At 43.2% G+C, this 16663-nt stretch overlaps 2 protein-coding genes across 2 annotated transcripts in view; both read left to right on the top strand.

Annotated features, from left to right (window-relative positions):
• The window catches only part of SDR42E1 (short chain dehydrogenase/reductase family 42E, member 1), a 582710-nt gene that overhangs the window by 477341 nt on the left and 88706 nt on the right, over positions 1–16663 (top strand). The gene's annotated exons all lie outside the window — the stretch shown is intronic.
• Positions 2981–15815, top strand: MPHOSPH6 (M-phase phosphoprotein 6). The gene is made up of 5 exons (XM_079988945.1): positions 2981–3159; positions 11194–11306; positions 12027–12117; positions 13612–13712; positions 15014–15815. Exons 1-5 carry the CDS (start codon positions 3109–3111, stop codon positions 15153–15155), a joined length of 498 nt encoding a protein of 165 aa, XP_079845071.1. The 5' UTR covers positions 2981–3108; the 3' UTR covers positions 15156–15815.

Here is a 16663-nt window from a genome sequence, read left to right as displayed (position 1 = left end):
TTGGCCTCCACCCCAACCTGTCCCAATGGACACCAGTCACTGCTGATCCTATGATTTTCTTTTTCTGCTGTAGCCAGTGGTAAGTATGCAGCCTTAGATTATAAACTCCTTGGTGACAGAAATTATCACTCCCCCCCCCCTGTAACTCTATTAGGTGCAAGACATACATTACCCCAAATCTACTGATCAATCAATCAATCAATCCAGAAGGATCAATACCATACGGAGTGCAATTGTCATTCTCTCATGGGTAACAAGGAATAGATGGCTATATTGTATAACTGAAATGCACTTTCCTACAAGTCAGGTAGAGAATATGATATGTGAGCACGACATAAACATGATCCATCATTTTCTTATCTCCAGTGCAGAGAACAAACTTATATGCAGGTAATGGCTGCTGACTTGTATAGTTTTGAGAAACCAAGGTGTTATGTACTGAGTTGAATAGCATCCAAAATGCAGCAGTCTGATTGGTCCTAGAAAAATAGGATTCAGAATGCAGCAGTCTGACTGGTCCTAGAAAAATAGGATTCAGAATGCAGCAGTCTGATTGGTCCACAGGAGCCACCCAATCCAGCTCCAGGTGGAAGTGAATCCGCAACCTGATTGGTCTACAGGAGAATCCCGGAATTAGCCAATCACGTGGGGCCGATTGTGTAAATAATGTATATAAAGCAGACATTCTGGGGGAAGATCCATTCCTCCTCACCACTATGAGCTGAATAAAGAGCATGAAATCCACTCTCGACTCCAAGTATATTTCACAAGCTGTTATATTTTCCATATGTCTGGCTTGGCGTAGCAAAAGGCAGATAGTACCCAGGTGCGCAATCTGGGCTTACAACAATTTCTATCTACCTATGACTGGTGCAGGTTCATAGTCCATTTATATTCTCATTCTTGGCACAGAATAGAACATAAAATGATATCCTGGTAAGAGATGCTGGCAAGAACATCAGTTATTTTGCAAGGCATGCATGCACACACACACACACACACACACACACACACACATACATATATGCTAGAAAGAGAAATATATAACTGTCCAGTTTTCAGATTTGCTAGGAGTCAATGCATGTCTGCTACAATTATTTAAGCATTATGCCTAACAATATGTTACGGTTTATTTATATACAGCTTTTTGGGCCCAAAGGCTGTCAAACTGGAAACTGAAACCAAATTATTAATCCAACAAAGGGTATAATAAAAGCACACTAAAATACTATCAAAGCAATAGAACAGAGCAAAATCGCACTTGATAGTGGCTTATCTATATAGTGAACTGGCCAAAATATGACAGTGGTGATCTAAGCTGGGGTTGCATTCAGTGTTAGTAATACTCAGAGTAGGACCATTGAAATGAATGGGGCCCGACTAACATAAATCTATTAATTCTGGTGGGTTTACCCTAAGAAGAACTTAGCTACATCTGACCCACTAGACTTCCTCATTCCACCCAGTCACAATCTTTCCATGTGATTACAAAGTGGAAATCTTGATAAAGCATTTAGAATTGTGTCCTTCCTTCACCCAAAGATAACCAGATGGAGAGCCTTACTGAACAGATTTCAGCTGTCTGAAATCACAATCTTCCAGAATCTTTTACTATAACGATAGTGTTGCTATCTGCTGAATGTTATTTGCTATGGCAATTAAAGCTTGATGGTTTATTAACTGGTTTTTACAGTTCCTGATCTGGCACTAAGAACAGTGTTTTCCCCAAGTCAAGCGAAGATAGGGAGAGAGGGGAATCCTATTGGGTGGGTTGCACTTAAGAGGACAAGGCAGAATTCACTTACTGTGTCCTAATATGACACCTTCTGATGAAGTGAATTGTGCAAACTCCTGCTTGCAACAATCTCCCTTTTTTATACCAACATGTGGTCTTTGGTAGCATGAGCAGGCAGGTAGCAATATTAAGACTGGTCAGAATTTCATACTTAACCCACCTTCTACATTTTGACCTGGACCCTTACATGGCTTTAAAAGAGGATTGTACAAATTTATGAAGAAGTCTGTCAATGGCTACTAGCCACAACAGCTGTAAACCTCTAAATACCTGTCGCTGAGAAGGGTGGGGAGAGAACAGTTGCACTCAGCTCCTGCTTTCAGGTTTCTCATGGGCATCTGGTTGTGCACTGCGTGTGGGAAGCTACAGTTGCTGTCCCAGTGATCGATCTTTTGCCAGCTATTAAGACTCTTACTGCCAGCTCTTTGCCAGCTATTAAGACTTTTACCGTTTCACTCTTTTGCCAGCTATTAAGACTTTTACCGTATAGTAAAAGCTATGGTTTTCCCAGTAGTAATGTATGGAAGTGAGAGCCGAAGAATTGATGCTTTTGAATTCTGGTGCTGGAGGAGACTCTTGAGAGTCCCATGGACTGCAAGAAGATCAAACCTCTCCATTCTGAAGGAAATCAGCCCTGAGTGCTCACTGGAAGGACAGATCCTGAAGCTGAGGCTCCAATACTTTGGCCACCTCATGAGAAGAGAAGACTCCCTGGAAAAGACCCTGATGTTGGGAAAGATGGAGGGCACAAGGAGAAGGGGACAGCAGAGGGTGAGATGGTTGGATAGTGTTCTCAAAGCTACCAAACTGCGGGAGGCAGTGGAAGACAGGAGTGCCTGGCGTGCTTTGGTCCATGGGGTCACGAAGAGTCGGACACGACTAAACGACTAAACAACAACAAAGACTCTTACTGTAAGAGCAAAGGGCACATCTGGCTACAGAGAGAGATATTAAGCACGATCCATCCTTGCCAGCCCTTCCTCTCTTCCCTGAAAAATATCCTATCTGTGTTTTTTATATTTAACTTGTTGAAATATTTTGCACAATCCACGTTTCTTAGAAATGATTCCACGTTTGATGCCTCCACGCTGTCAGGGGAAGGGGGTGGTGGCTGGCTCAAAGTGAGGGCATGAAGCTGACAAGCAGGCGTCAGACAGCTCTACCAGGCATGCGTGCAAAGGACCGCGCATGTTCAGTAACAGTCCCTAGATTGAGGCGTGTGGAGGGCGAGGCCGCGGCCCGGTGGGTGCAAGGGAAGACTAAGAAGGTCAGCAGCGAGCCAAAGTGCCCCTCAGCGGCAGCCTGTCGCCGTCATGGCTCGGGACGTGAAGAGTAAGCTGTCCAAGAATCTGCTGCGCATGAAGGTAAGAGCACGCTGTGGAGATTATGTGAACGGGCGCCGAAGGAAACCGAGCCGAATGGCTTCGGGAAGGGGCGGGGCCAATTCGTTCCTTTCCGAAAAGCTTCGGGTGACAAGCCGAAGAGAGTCGAGCGGCTGCTTTACGGACGACAGGAAGCCGAGCGGCTTCGGGAATAGGCGAGGGAGAGACAGGTCGGATCGAATCTCAGGGGAAAAGGTCAGCCGAACGGCTTCGTGTTTGGAACGGGGCGGGGAAAGGGAAGCCGAGCGCAGCCGAATGGCTTCTTAGGCAACGCGAGAGGAGTCGAGGGGCTTCGGGTGGAGCCGCAGAAGGAGACCACCCCTCCCATCTGCGCGCTGTAGCTTGGAAAAGAGAGGTGCCGGGGTTCAAGCATGATCACCAGTACCTGCCTCAGTAGAATTATCCTAGGACACCAGGTTCCTTCTGGTAGGGCAAGCATTTGGAAATGCTCTCTGCCCATGCTCAGAGGCAGAGATAATCCCCCCATGTTTTCTAGCCTCCAGGGACTGAAATAAATTGGAACCTGGGGCTGAACCGCAACACAAATTAGGTCATGCTTAAATTAAAGTGCCTAACCTAAATTAAGGTGCATGGAGGTTTGATCTGCCTTCACAGACCTGTTTTGCAAGGTGTTCTTACAAATTTTAGATTTTGGGGTATGCGTTTGACTGGTTTTCAGTGGGAAGCATGTACCAAGTTTTTTTCAGTGCTCAAAGGAAAGTATGTACTGTGTTCTTAGAAAGTCTTCCTTCTCAAGTGGCAGAATTCACACAATTATATTGTTGTTTCACTTACGGTTTATTAACCACCCTTCACCCCAAGGTATTAGGTTACAACACAATATTACAGGTGAAACTCGGAAAATTAGAATATCATGGAAAAGTTCATTTATTTCAGTAATTCAACTTAAAAGGTGAAACTGCTAAGGTGTTATGGAAGACCAGGAAGCTTCAATAGCAGCCTTCAGCTCTTCTGCATTGCTCGGTCTCATGTCTCTCATCTGTCTCTTGGCAATGCCCCATAGATTCTCTATGGGGTTCAGATCAGGCAAGTTTGCTGGCCAATCAAGCACAGTAATCCCATGGGCACTGAACCAGGTTTTGGTACTTTTGGCAGTGTGGGCAGGTGCTAAAGTCCTGCTGGAAAATGAAGTCAGCATCCCCATAAAGCTCGTCTGCGGAAGGAAGCATGAAGTGCTCTAAAATCTCCTGGTAGATGGCTGCATTGACACTGGACTTAATGAAGCACAGTGGACCAACACCAGCTGATGACATGGCTCCCCAAATCAACACAGACTGTGGAAACTTCACACTGGACTTCAAGCATCTGGCATTGTGTGCCTCCCCATTCTTCCTCCAGACTCTGGGTCCTTGGTTTCCAAATGAGATGCAAAAGCTGCTCTCATCAAAAAAGAGATTTGCAGTGCCACAGGCTGATAGCAACCATGCCACGCCGCATTGAAGCAGTAATTGATGCAAAAGGGGCCCAAACCAAGTACTGAGTACATATGCATGCTTCTACTTCTCAGAGGTCCAATATTGCTCTATTTGCAATCCTTGTTTTGCTGATTTCATTTAATATTCTAATTTTCTGAGATTGTTAGTTTGGGGTTTCATCAGCTGTATGCCATGATCATCACAATTATAACAAATAAAGGCATGACATATCTCGCTTTGCATGTCATGAGTCGATCTCATATTAGTTTCGCCTTTTAAGCTGAATTACTGAAATAAATGAACTTTTCCACGATATTCTAATTTTCTGAGTTTCACCTGTAGGTATGCATGAAGATTTCTGGACACCCACAGAACAGATGGTTGGTATGGAGTGGCTGATAAAAGTTTTAGGGACTAGGTGTGGAGTTCAGAAAGTCTGAAATGCAGTGGCTCAAAATTAAAGTGAAAATGCAACATTTATCCTTGATGTTACCAATGCAAGCTCCATTTCAGTATAAATGTTTTATCAGAGCCAAACTGATAATATCAGAATCCATGGTGGTTCCAGTTCTGTGACTTTTGTTTGATTTTTTCCATTCAGCAGTAACTTCACATACACAGTGGCCTTATCCCCTGCCTCCTACTAGTTACACCACAGCTTGGAATATATTGGTGAACCTTATCCTAAGACCAGGGTTCAAATCTAAGCTTGGCCATAGTGCTTACTAGGTGACCTTGGGCCAGTCACTGTCTCTCAGCCTAACCTCCCTCCCTTGTGAGGATAGAAGGGGGAGGAGGAGGGCAATGTGTTCCATTGAAATTCTTGGAGGAAACATAGGATGTAAATGTAATGTCACAGATTTTGGACTGTGCTTGTTCTCACTGAGAGTAAGAATGAATGCCACCAGAGCTTTTGAACTAAGCTGAAGTATACAGGATTCTAGGGGAAAGCATCAGAACTTAGGGATATAGGAAACTGCACATGCTACATCAAAATATCTGCCCATCTGTCCATTCTATTGACTAGGGAACAGCTTATGGTCTTAATCAGGGGTTGGCAAGGTTTACCTTGCCTGGGCCAGTTCACTCCTTCAGAGGTCGCTCCATGGGTCAGATGCGCATGCGCAGACGCGATTTCCGGCGCCGTGGAAGTGAGTCCCCGCTCTGTGCTGTGCCACTGAGCCGGCAGCTCAGTTCGGGGATGGCTCGGGGGCCATTTAAACGACCCCCGTGGGCCGCTTGTGGCTCATGGGCTACAGGTTGCAGACCCCTGGTCTTAATACTTTAAAGTGGAGATGTCAGGGGTCAAACATGTTTGCACGCATAAGGCTGTATGCAGCATAGGGCTGTATGCACACTAACAAATCTATTTATTAGATTTATGAATTGCCTTGTTCAAGGTGTTGGAAGGTGATGTACAATATAAAAAAGTACATAACAGACAGAAAGAAAAATATAAAATCCAAAGTTAAAACACAGTAAAGTAATCCAATCTGGGAAAGCGATCAAGATATATACCCCAATCTACAAAATATATCCTCCCATGACTTCACCACAGTATAGTCTATTCCAAAGACCTGTAACGTCAGCACTCAAAATTCCTAGAGGGGGCGGGGGGGAGAGCTTTTGCATGGCCCCAAAATGCACATTCAATGCAGATTTAAAGCAGATGGCTTCTCCCAAAGAATCCTGGAGATTGTTGTTTCCCCCTCACAGAGCTACAATTCCCAGCATTCTGAACAAACTGCAGTTCCCAGAATTCCATGTGGGATGTGGGGGAAGTCGTGAGCTTTAAATGTATGGTGTGAATCTGCCCTCAGTTTTATTGCATTTTGTCCAACCTAAATGTTCTTTTGCTGCCTAGAGTTTTGCATTGACTGGTAATGCTGTAACTGTGTTAATATTACTCATAATTCCCTCCCACAACTCCTCAGTGTAATTGCGTGGCAGGTTGGGGGGGGGGGGAGAGAGAGAAAGAGATGAATAAAGCCCTGACCTAGCGATCGCCCTTGGATTTGCGGATCCAGTGTCAAGCCCTTAGTGGAATTAGTCTTGGCTCAGCGGCTAATGGGCTCCGTCGCTGTTCGATAATGTAGCACGCAACTCAGTGGAAGAAGAACACGGCAGTGTGATTGATGATCGCTCCGCTTCCAGGGAACAACATCTTGAGTTTAATTGCCATTAATTTTTAAAAATATAAATACTCATTAAGTATTTATAACTCAATATCGCCAGGCCTTCATGGTTTGTTTGCTTCAGTTTTGTGGTTGTGCCGTTCCTGTTTTACCTTCATCTTTGAGATTAAAATTACCTCCAACTCATGTAACAAGCAGGGCGATATTTTTTATTATTATTTTTAAACAAGAAAGGGGGAAAAAGAAAATATTTTTAGTCTGTCACAGTTTACATTGTATCAGGGGGTAGCCCTACATCAGAAGGCAATTAAAAAAAAGGTTATCTGGAAATGACTGTGGGGCAGTTCGATGATCATCCTGTTTATTCAGAATTAAGCTTTGCTTTTGGTGGTGCATGCTCAGGACAGAGCCCTAACCTCTAATCCTGTTTACTTGGAAGTGAATTTTATTGTGTCAGATCATTGGGGCTTCTGACCAACCATGGCTAAGATCAGTCAGGAACACTTCCACAGGCCATGTGCTCCAACACAAAGGCTGACTGTAACACAGATCTTTCTCATGACTTACATGTACTTGGTTAGGTAGAGCAAAAAAACAGAAAGCAGGACCTTAGCACAAGAGCACCCCCTCCGTGGAACTGGGATCCAGTTATGCCTGGGAAAGAACCCTCTCTGAAACCTCGGGAGATCTGCTGCCAGTCAGCGCTGGAAGGACCAATGGTCCGTCCTTTTATAAAACAGCTTCCTTTGTTCACCTGCAGCTCTCAAAATGCAAAGCCTATCTTCAGGTGGTTTGTTTTCTGTTTACTATTATAGTTTACTGCCTGTTACAGTCATTTAGCTGCCGCATCCTGCTTCAGAAACTACAGGGCACTCTGTTGAAGGGCCATTAGCAAATGTAGCATGTGGAAGGTGCCAAATGATCCATTTGCAGTCTGTGCTCTTAGGCAGGGATGCGGGAACTGCGAAACTGTTCTTCTTAGGGAATGAGAAGTACCCAAGTACAGTGGTACCTCGGTTTACGAACTTAATCTGTTCTGGAAGTCCGTTCTTTAACTGAAACTGCTCTTAAACAGAGGCGCGCTTTCCCTAATAAGGCCTCCCGCCGCCAGTGCCCTTCCACCGTTTGGATTCCGTTCTTAGACCGAGGTAAAGTTCGCAAACCGGGACACTACTTGATTTGTAAACCAAATCTTTCGTAAGCGGGACTGTTTTTAAACTGAGGTACCCTGATTCAACTGTAAAATATTAGAGACGATGAACTAGTTACACAGTTCATTGGATTCAACCCCATGTTGTCTGAAAACAACTTGCTGTGAATGCATGTATTTATTTCTTTATTTTAACTGCTAGTGCTGGGCCATAATTATTAACAAAGCCCAGCGGTTTCTTATCTGGGACTTCGCTATGAGCAAGAAGCCTGCCCTGTTTGCTAGCTGGAAAGTCTCTACTTTTCTGCAGCCACATCAAAGTGGAAAGTGGCCTTTTCCCCTGCCAGTGCTCCCCAGGAAAACATTTTAAATAACATCAGCAAGTCGAATTCTGCTGGAGGCTCTACCCTGTTGTTTTCCCAAATCCCTCGCTGCAAAGCTTGCTGAGAGTCAAGTGAGCCTTTAGGTCCCCAATGCACACAAACTCTAAAGCTTTGAAGAAACAAAGAGAGACTCTAAACAGGCAAATAGAACTGCACACAACTTCTGCAAGCACAGCTGAATCTTGGTTGCAGACCTTTCGGGACCAGAGATGGTTCATAACTGTGTAGAGTTCATAACTTTCATGAATTCCCTTGCCACACACCAGCCCTTTCCATCTCCCCTCTTTAGATCCAGTGTAGCCTCTCTGACTCAAGAAATGATTCCTGATACCAGTCACACCATTGGCTAACAGGACGGGGATTAGATATTTTTATTGGTTTAATTGGGACATAGAAAAATCGCAAGTCTTTCACTGCCTAAGTAGGTGGTTTTCAAAAAAATTTTTACTCTCCAGGATCTCTGTCCACATTGACTTTTCTACTGAGGGCCACCTATCTGCTCTGGGATGGGTGAGGAATCCTGAGGTCCTTGTGATGTTGATGGACTTCAGGTCCCATCATCCTTGACAATGGGCTGTGTTATCTGGGGCCACTGGTTTGCCTACCCTTATTGTAGAAGATATTGGGTTATGTTCCAGGAACATAAACAAAACACGACAAGGCAAACTAGATCCTCCAAGCCTGAAGTCTGCCCACAACTGGTTATAAACATTACTCAGCTAAATGGCCAGTGATCTGACTTGGCAAAACACAGCTTCCAGTATTCCGAAGTCTGAGTATCAAGAATTTTCAAGTTCCAGTTCAATGAGTTGCATCCAGGGCTAGTCTAACTCAAAGTAGACCCATAGAAATCAAGAGGCGTGATTGGGTTAGGGCCATAATTTCAGTGGGCCTGCCCTGAGTAAAACTTAGTTGGATATAGCCCAATATGTTTTTGTACTGGTTTCAGCATAACAGTGTGTTGTTTTACCCCAACTGGTATGCAAATGAAATGCAAATTAGCAGTGGCCTTTGGCTTGTTTCTGGCATATCCCTCAGCACAGATTCCTCTCCCGCTCTTCCTTTCCCACACATCCTGCTGGCTATGGAGCTACATCACATATCAGCAGGGGATTTTAGTGTCTCTCTCACCCTTAGTTCTTTCTTCACAGCTTGATATATTTCCCCCCAGGACACAGTGCTTCGGCCCTGGAAGCCCCAAAAAATGCTCATTTACAGAGTTTTAATAGCCTTGCAGCTGCTGAAACTGGTTAGGTATTTTTATCTGTAGCTCTTTGGTGTCTAATCTCTTGTTTTATACATAAATATAATGATAGTTAACTGGGTACTTATAGGGGAAATTTGCCCATTGAGATTTACGATTGAATGAGTAACCAGTTCCCTTCATTTACTTGTGATCCTCTTTTCCTCTTCCCCTCTTTTTCACCAGTTCTGAGAAGTGGTGGAGGGTGGTCCATTGGGGTGAACAAGGCGCTGTCCCACCAACCTCACTGGCCTCACCAGGGCTCACCTATCTGCCTACAGCCACCTTCTCCTTAGTCTCAGTGCTGGCCTTGTACAACTCAGCAAGGAGTTACAGTGGTACCTCGGGTTACATACGCTTCAGGTTACATACGCTTCAGGTTGCAGACGCTGCTAACCCAGAAATAGTGCTTCAGGTTAAAAACTTTGCTTCAGGATGAGAACAGAAATTGTGCTCCGGTGGGGCGGCAGCAGCAGGAGGCCCCATTAACTAAAGTGGTGCTTCAGGTTAAGAACAGTTTCAGGTAAGAACGGACCTCCAGAACGAATTAAGTACTTAACCTGAGGTACCACTGTATATATAAAGTTATACACAAAGTCTGCAGAACAAGCACCACAGTATGCCACATTGACTGCAGAATTTAGCTTTTGCACAGTGCTGTGAGGACCTTTCTAGTCCTCTTGAAGCGCAAGTGTTTTCCTCCTCCTCCGTTTCCATGCTTGGTCTATTAAAATAGTTAACAGAGACTTCAATTGCCCTCATTCAGTATCTTAGCAATACTTCCCAAAGATGAAAGCTGTTCATGCATACTTAAAATCAGTTGCTTGGGGCGTTTGGAAGTCTTTCTGAACCTCAGTGCATCAATAATGCTTTCCCTGCATTTCTGAAATGAATATTTGCACCGCTGAGAAAAGCTGCCAACAATTTTTTAAACAAAAATATATATGAAAACACAGCATGGTGCAAGAGATGGTACCAGCTAAGAAAAACCCACGATTTCTGACCCTGCTCTTTCGAAATGCTAAAATACTTTCCAGTGTTCAGCAGTATATGTGCATTCAGAATATTTAGCTCTCATTGGCTTCTCTGGGGAAAGAGAGGGGCAGATTGCCCTCTTAAGTTACTTTTCCAGAATATTTTTTCTCCACAGTTTCCCAGATAGGCTGATACTTCCTGCTTTCTAAATAACCATTTTACATAGGAAGCTGCGTTATACGAGTCAGACAATCCGGCTCAATATTGTGTGCACTGACTGACTGTCTCTCTCCAGGTTTTTAGACAGAGGACTTTCCTTGCTATACCTGGAAATGCTGGAGATTGATTCTGGGACCTTCTGCATACAAAGGATATGCTCTGTTTCTGAGCTGTGGCCCCTTTAGCCATCACAGCTTAGCACCTGAGTTCAAATATTGGTATATTTGAGAAAGATAATAAATTCCTTGATCCTTCAACCTCACTTTGTCAGAAAGCATTACTTTTCTCTCTGCACCTGGATTATATATGCAAAACCCACACAGGGGTTTCCATAAATGCTTATGCCACAGTAAATTCTTCATTTGCTACTAGCCATCTCTCTAGAAATTGCATTTTGGAGATATTTCATGTATAAAACCATTGGCACTCTCTGCCCACGGAGGAGACTTTTTTTTTTATGCGTCTTGTCTTTCAGTTCATGCAAAGGGGCTTGGATTCAGAAACCAAAAAGCAGCTTGAAGAGGAGGAAAAGAAAATAATCAGCAAAGAACATTGGTTCCTGGATCTGCCAGAGCTAAAGGAAAAGGAGTAAGTTTGTCCCCCCACACATTCCATGAATGAGGAGCAAAACCAGAAATGCCTTCTAAAACACTACAGCATCATGGGACATAGGAAGCTGCAGTATATCGAGTCAGACTGTTGGTCCCTCTAGCTCAGTATCATCTACACAGGCTGTCTGCTGCTGCCCAGGGTTTCAGATGTGAGTCTTCCCCATCTCGAATCCTAACATCGGCAGGTGAGGCCTTGGTGGTGCCACTGCTGGAGGATGCCAAGTTGGCATTAACCCACGACCTTCCTTTTCAGTAGCAGTGCCCCATTTGTGTCTCCCTCGCTCATTATTGATGTTCGAGAGGCATTTAAAAACATTCCTGTTTACCCAGGCATTTGATGGCTGAAAGGCACAGTTCCTTGAAACCCTGGAATCTGGCTGAGAGAATGTTTTTAATTGCTTTTAGAATGTTTTGTAGCTGTTTTTAGAATGCCTTAAAAACATACCATTATTTATGTGTTTGCCACCCAGGGGTCCTTATGTTGACAAGGCAGTGTATAAACCAAATGAGTGAGTGCCTGGAAATTCCAGAGATTGAACTCAAGACCTTCTGGATGCAAAGCAAAGGCTCTGCCACTGAGCTATGGCTTTTCCTTTGTCAGTCTTTATCTCCTGACAGTCCTCCTACGACAATGCTAAGGTAACCTTGCTTGTTTGACTCTCTCTAAGACTTCTATTTTATTATTATTTATTTACAGGAGCTTTATTATAGAAGAAAGAAGCTTTGTGCCATGTGAAGACCTCCTGTATGGCAGAATGTCATTTAAAGGTTTCAACCCTGAAGTGGAGGTATTGTCAAGGGCACTCCTTTATCCTTTCCGCTTCTGCTGTAGCATCATGGTTGAAAGAGTGAGCAAAGAAGCGTTAATGTTTCTTTTTCTTTTTTTTCAAAGCACAGAAAGCTTAACTTGCAGATTCCACCTCTGCCACAATTAGCTACAGGTCCTCTCATCCGTAACCCCATCCCCTGCCATAAATACGGGGGGGAGGGGTGTGATTATACCTACAGGGCTTGTTTATTTAGTTATTTAAAGGACTGGGATTTTTACTTTGCTCTTCGAGTGGCTGTTAGAGTGGTTTACAGTTAAATAGATAGAAAGGAAAGAAGGAGAAGAAAACTGTCCCCAGGCTTACAAAGACCCAAAAGGAAAAAGGCATGGGGCAGGAAGAGGAAAAGAAAGCAAGGAAGCTCAGGCACATTTCTTAAAGTTGCTGAATTCTCTCATCAACATAATGGGATGAAAGTGCTTAAAGTGAGGTGGGGCCAAAGGAAGCAGATCTCTTGGTAGAGTCAATAAAGTGGATTGTTCTTCCTATCTCTCCCTTGGCAGCAGCCTGATGGATTGGCTGCTGCTAAGTGGTAACTGAGGATGAGCCAAAGGCAACTGGTCCATACAGTTCATCAATACAAATATATATAACGCTTTGTATACTCTGAAGCACTGCAAAAGTGCCTGGGTCAGATATGCTAACAAATTGTAGTAGAAGAGACCACCACTACAGCCCTCTCTCCCCAGCTGCCTCTCATCTCTGAAGGTGGGATTTCCTGGAGAAAGACTTCTGATCAGAGAACACTACTGCTCAGGCAGTTTCTCTGCTGCATTCCAAAGAGATAGCCATTTTAGTCTGCTTCGTCAAACACACACGAGAAATAGTTCTGTGGCACATAGAAGGATCTAGCAGATCTATTGTGGCATAGACTTTCATGGACTGGAGGCTACTAGTTGGTTCTAGTCCATGAAATTGACATTGTATTAACTCAGGTCTGCATTATACAGCTGGATAGAAGGCCGGCCACTTTGCTGGATCTAAGCCGGGCTGAGTGTGCTCAGTATTATCTGGTTGGAAGACTTCCTAGAAAACCCTGGGAATTATCCAAAGAAGCAGTTTTCCCTCTCCACCCACCACGTGCCCCCTAAATATGTTCTGGGGGTTCTTTTCAAGCTCCAGAGCATTTCAGTGAGAGGAGGCATATAGGGAGATGAGAGCAAGGGCAAGTTCTGTTGCTGAAGCAGAGATCCTTGCCCTAGCAGAACTACTTCGTTGGAGACCGCCCACCATGGGCTCTGTGATGGAAGGAAGGTGGGCTATAGTTGTAATAAAATAAAGGCAAAGGAAGGGTTACAATCTTATATGCACAAATCTACATTCTGCCTGTGCCCATCTTTTTTAAAAAAGAAAAAGGAGGGGGAATGGTCGTTGCTCTTATTGCCAAATCTGTCCCCTTGACATTCTTCAAGGAGTGCAGTGCTTGAAACTGATAACCCAGTTTTTCGTTTTCAGAAGTTAATGATCCAGATGAACTCAAAGTACAAGACAGAAGAAATCGAAGAGGAAGATAATGCAATGGAGGCTGATGTATCGGATGAAGAAATGGCCAGAAGGTAACCATTACCATTTATGACACAGATGACATTACCCAGAAGATGTGTTGCTGCCTTTTCTCCTTACAAAGTGGAAACCTCCCAAACAACCACATGCTTGACATACAAAGCACTTCTTCTTGTGTGTGGTGCTGTTGTTTCTTCAACAGAGTATTTTATAGTGGAAGTGAGATGATCTGATGAGTTGTTGGTTTTGGTTTGTGTGTTTTAAAAATAACCTGTTTTCTCTAGGCACTCTAGCTGGAAGTCAGCTACATCAATAGTAACTTATTGCAAGTTATACAGACTGCAAATGCCGGGGGGTGGGGGGTTGGCTCCAAGGGAATAATATATAACCATTTATAGAAAAATGTTTGTTGAAATCCATTTGTATGTTCGCTTTTAAAACTTGCAGAGGAATACCAATAAATCAACACCCCAGCTTCTATAGTAAACACCAATTTATTTATTTTTTAAAGTGGTGCACCTGCAGTAGAAGATGCTTCAGGTGAGGGTTTATTGGAAGCTCATTCCATTCCGGCTGTGCAGTGAGTTGGTTAACATTGATAATAGCTGATTGAAGGCTTTGTTACACCCAAATCGAACTACTGGGCCATCTGACTCACTGCTGCCTTTTATTATTATTATTATTTATTCAATTTATTAGTCACTCTTTTTCTTTGGCAGATCAAAGTGACTTACAATATTTTATGCAAAAAAAAAAAAAAAGGGAATGCATACATTAAAACCACCGAGAAAAAACACACACCCCAAAGCCTACATTAAAATAGCCCGCCCATGCAATAATTGGGCCATCAATAGTTGATAGTTAAAAGTCAAAGGCTATATAAATGAATGTTTTTTGCCTGGAGCCTAGAGATATATAATGATGGTGCCAGGCAAGCCTTTTCATGGAGAGCATTCCATAAGTGGGGAGCCACCACTGATATGGCCTGTTCTCATGTTGCCACCCTCCAGACCTCCTGTGGGGGACCTCAGATGGCGATCATCATCTACAATATCCTCTCCCAACCGGGTACTTTGGACTCCAGCTTTCATCACCCTTGACCATTGGCTGTACTGGCTGATGGGAGTTGGAGCTTAACAACATCTGCAAGGTGCCACTTTTGCTGCTACTGCTTTCAAAGACCTTAAGGCAAGGAGAGGGAACTGATGGCCCTGCAGGTGTTGTTGAACTCCAGCTCCCCTCAGCCCCTCAGCGAAGCATGGACAATGAGGAGGGATGAGAGGAGATGGAAGAGCCACGGTCTTGTTCTCAAATGGTAAAGTATTTTCCTTAACTTACTGCGTTTTTTTTCTAGGTACGAAACTTTAGTGGGAACTATTGGGAAGAAATTCTTAAAGAAGAGGAACCGACACATGGTGGAAGACATAGAAGAGGATGAAAACAGCAACACGAGGCCTACCAAAGCAAAGAAAATGTTTTTGAAACCTCAAGATTAAATCACTTGGATGCTTTCTGTGCCCTTTAAAAACTTATTTTGGACCATGGTAATATGAGTTATTTTTATAAATCCCTGGATCTCTTTGTGTCACTGGGACTGATGCATTTTTTATTTTTATTTTTTGGAGTTGGCAGCTACATAAATGAACATTTTACATACTCTTGATCTCTGTACAGTTTTTAGCATAGGCATTTAAGAGCACAGGCACTGACTGAGCACTGCATGAAGCAGACAGGTTGTCACACGTGACTGAGGACAGCTTTAGATTATGAATCTTAACTGCATGCAGAGTGTGTCAAAGCCAGGTGAGTTGCAACCCTGTTATATGATAGTGAATATATATATATACTTTATATATATACACACACACACACACACACACAAACACACATATATATATTCTTTATACATATTGCTAGGGTAACAGGGAGTTGCTGAGAAAGTATATTTCTTTTTTTAAAAAGTTAATTTACATAATTGATTTATGTCCTTGAAAAATATTTTTATTGGTGTATTTTTAATTTTCTAGGGCAGTTTTAAGGTCCTCGCCCCAATACTTTTGCCTGTTTAAAACTGTGACCCGTAAAAGAGAGAAGGGAGGGAAGGCAGAGTCACCTGTTCTTGTAGCTTCACATCTCAATAAATTTATTTGGGCTAATGTTTGATTTTGTTTAATTACCTTTATCAACATTTTCACCAGGAAAAATAATAGCAAAAAAACAAATAGAAGTATGCCTTCTATTGACTGTTAAGGAGTTTTGGGCAATTAGTAAATTTATTTGTACATGAAGACTATGGATTGAATTCCTTCCAGTGGCTTTGTGCTCATGGAAAAGGGTTGGATCCAGCGCAGGATGGAATTGGACAGTTAATTGAAACAAGGCCCCAGGCTCAATTATACAAAAAGTAAGTATCTCAATGCCTGGAGTATTTTGCGCTTATGATACACAGATGAAAACCTTGGTCTCAAAAATACCTTATTAGCTATTCAAGGCGGATCACATGTGTAAAGATAAAGGCTTTTTTCTAACTTGAGAAGGGGGTCTTATTACTGTCAGAAAAATCTGATGTGTTAGCTTCTTTAACTTTCCAGAGCTAATTAAATGCTGCTGGGTCAATTACTCAAAATCTGGCCACAAAGCATCACCGATCAGGAGTAAAAGTTAATGATTGTACAGCGTCTCCCTTCCCTTTCCCAATTTTTGAAAAAAATGTGTTTTCAGCTAGGAAATGATTTATTGACTATCATTTGAGGAGAACAACTCTGAACACGCCCCACTTTGCCATTCTTACTCATTAATGAATAAATTTGCTCTGTAAAACGCATCAGACCACAAGACGCACCTAGTTTTTGGAGGAGGAAAACAAGAAAAAAAATATTCTCAATCTCAGAAGCCAGAACAGCAAGAGGGATCGCTGTGCAGTGAAAGCAGCAATCCCTCTTGCTGTTCTGGCTTCTGGGATAGCTGCGCAGCCTGCATTCGCTCCATAAGACGCACACACATT

The sequence above is a fragment of the Podarcis cretensis genome (genome assembly GCF_951804945.1).
Source record: "Podarcis cretensis genome assembly, chromosome: 8".
NCBI lineage: Eukaryota > Metazoa > Chordata > Lepidosauria > Squamata > Lacertidae > Podarcis > Podarcis cretensis.
This window is presented reverse-complemented; position numbering and strand designations above follow the sequence as displayed.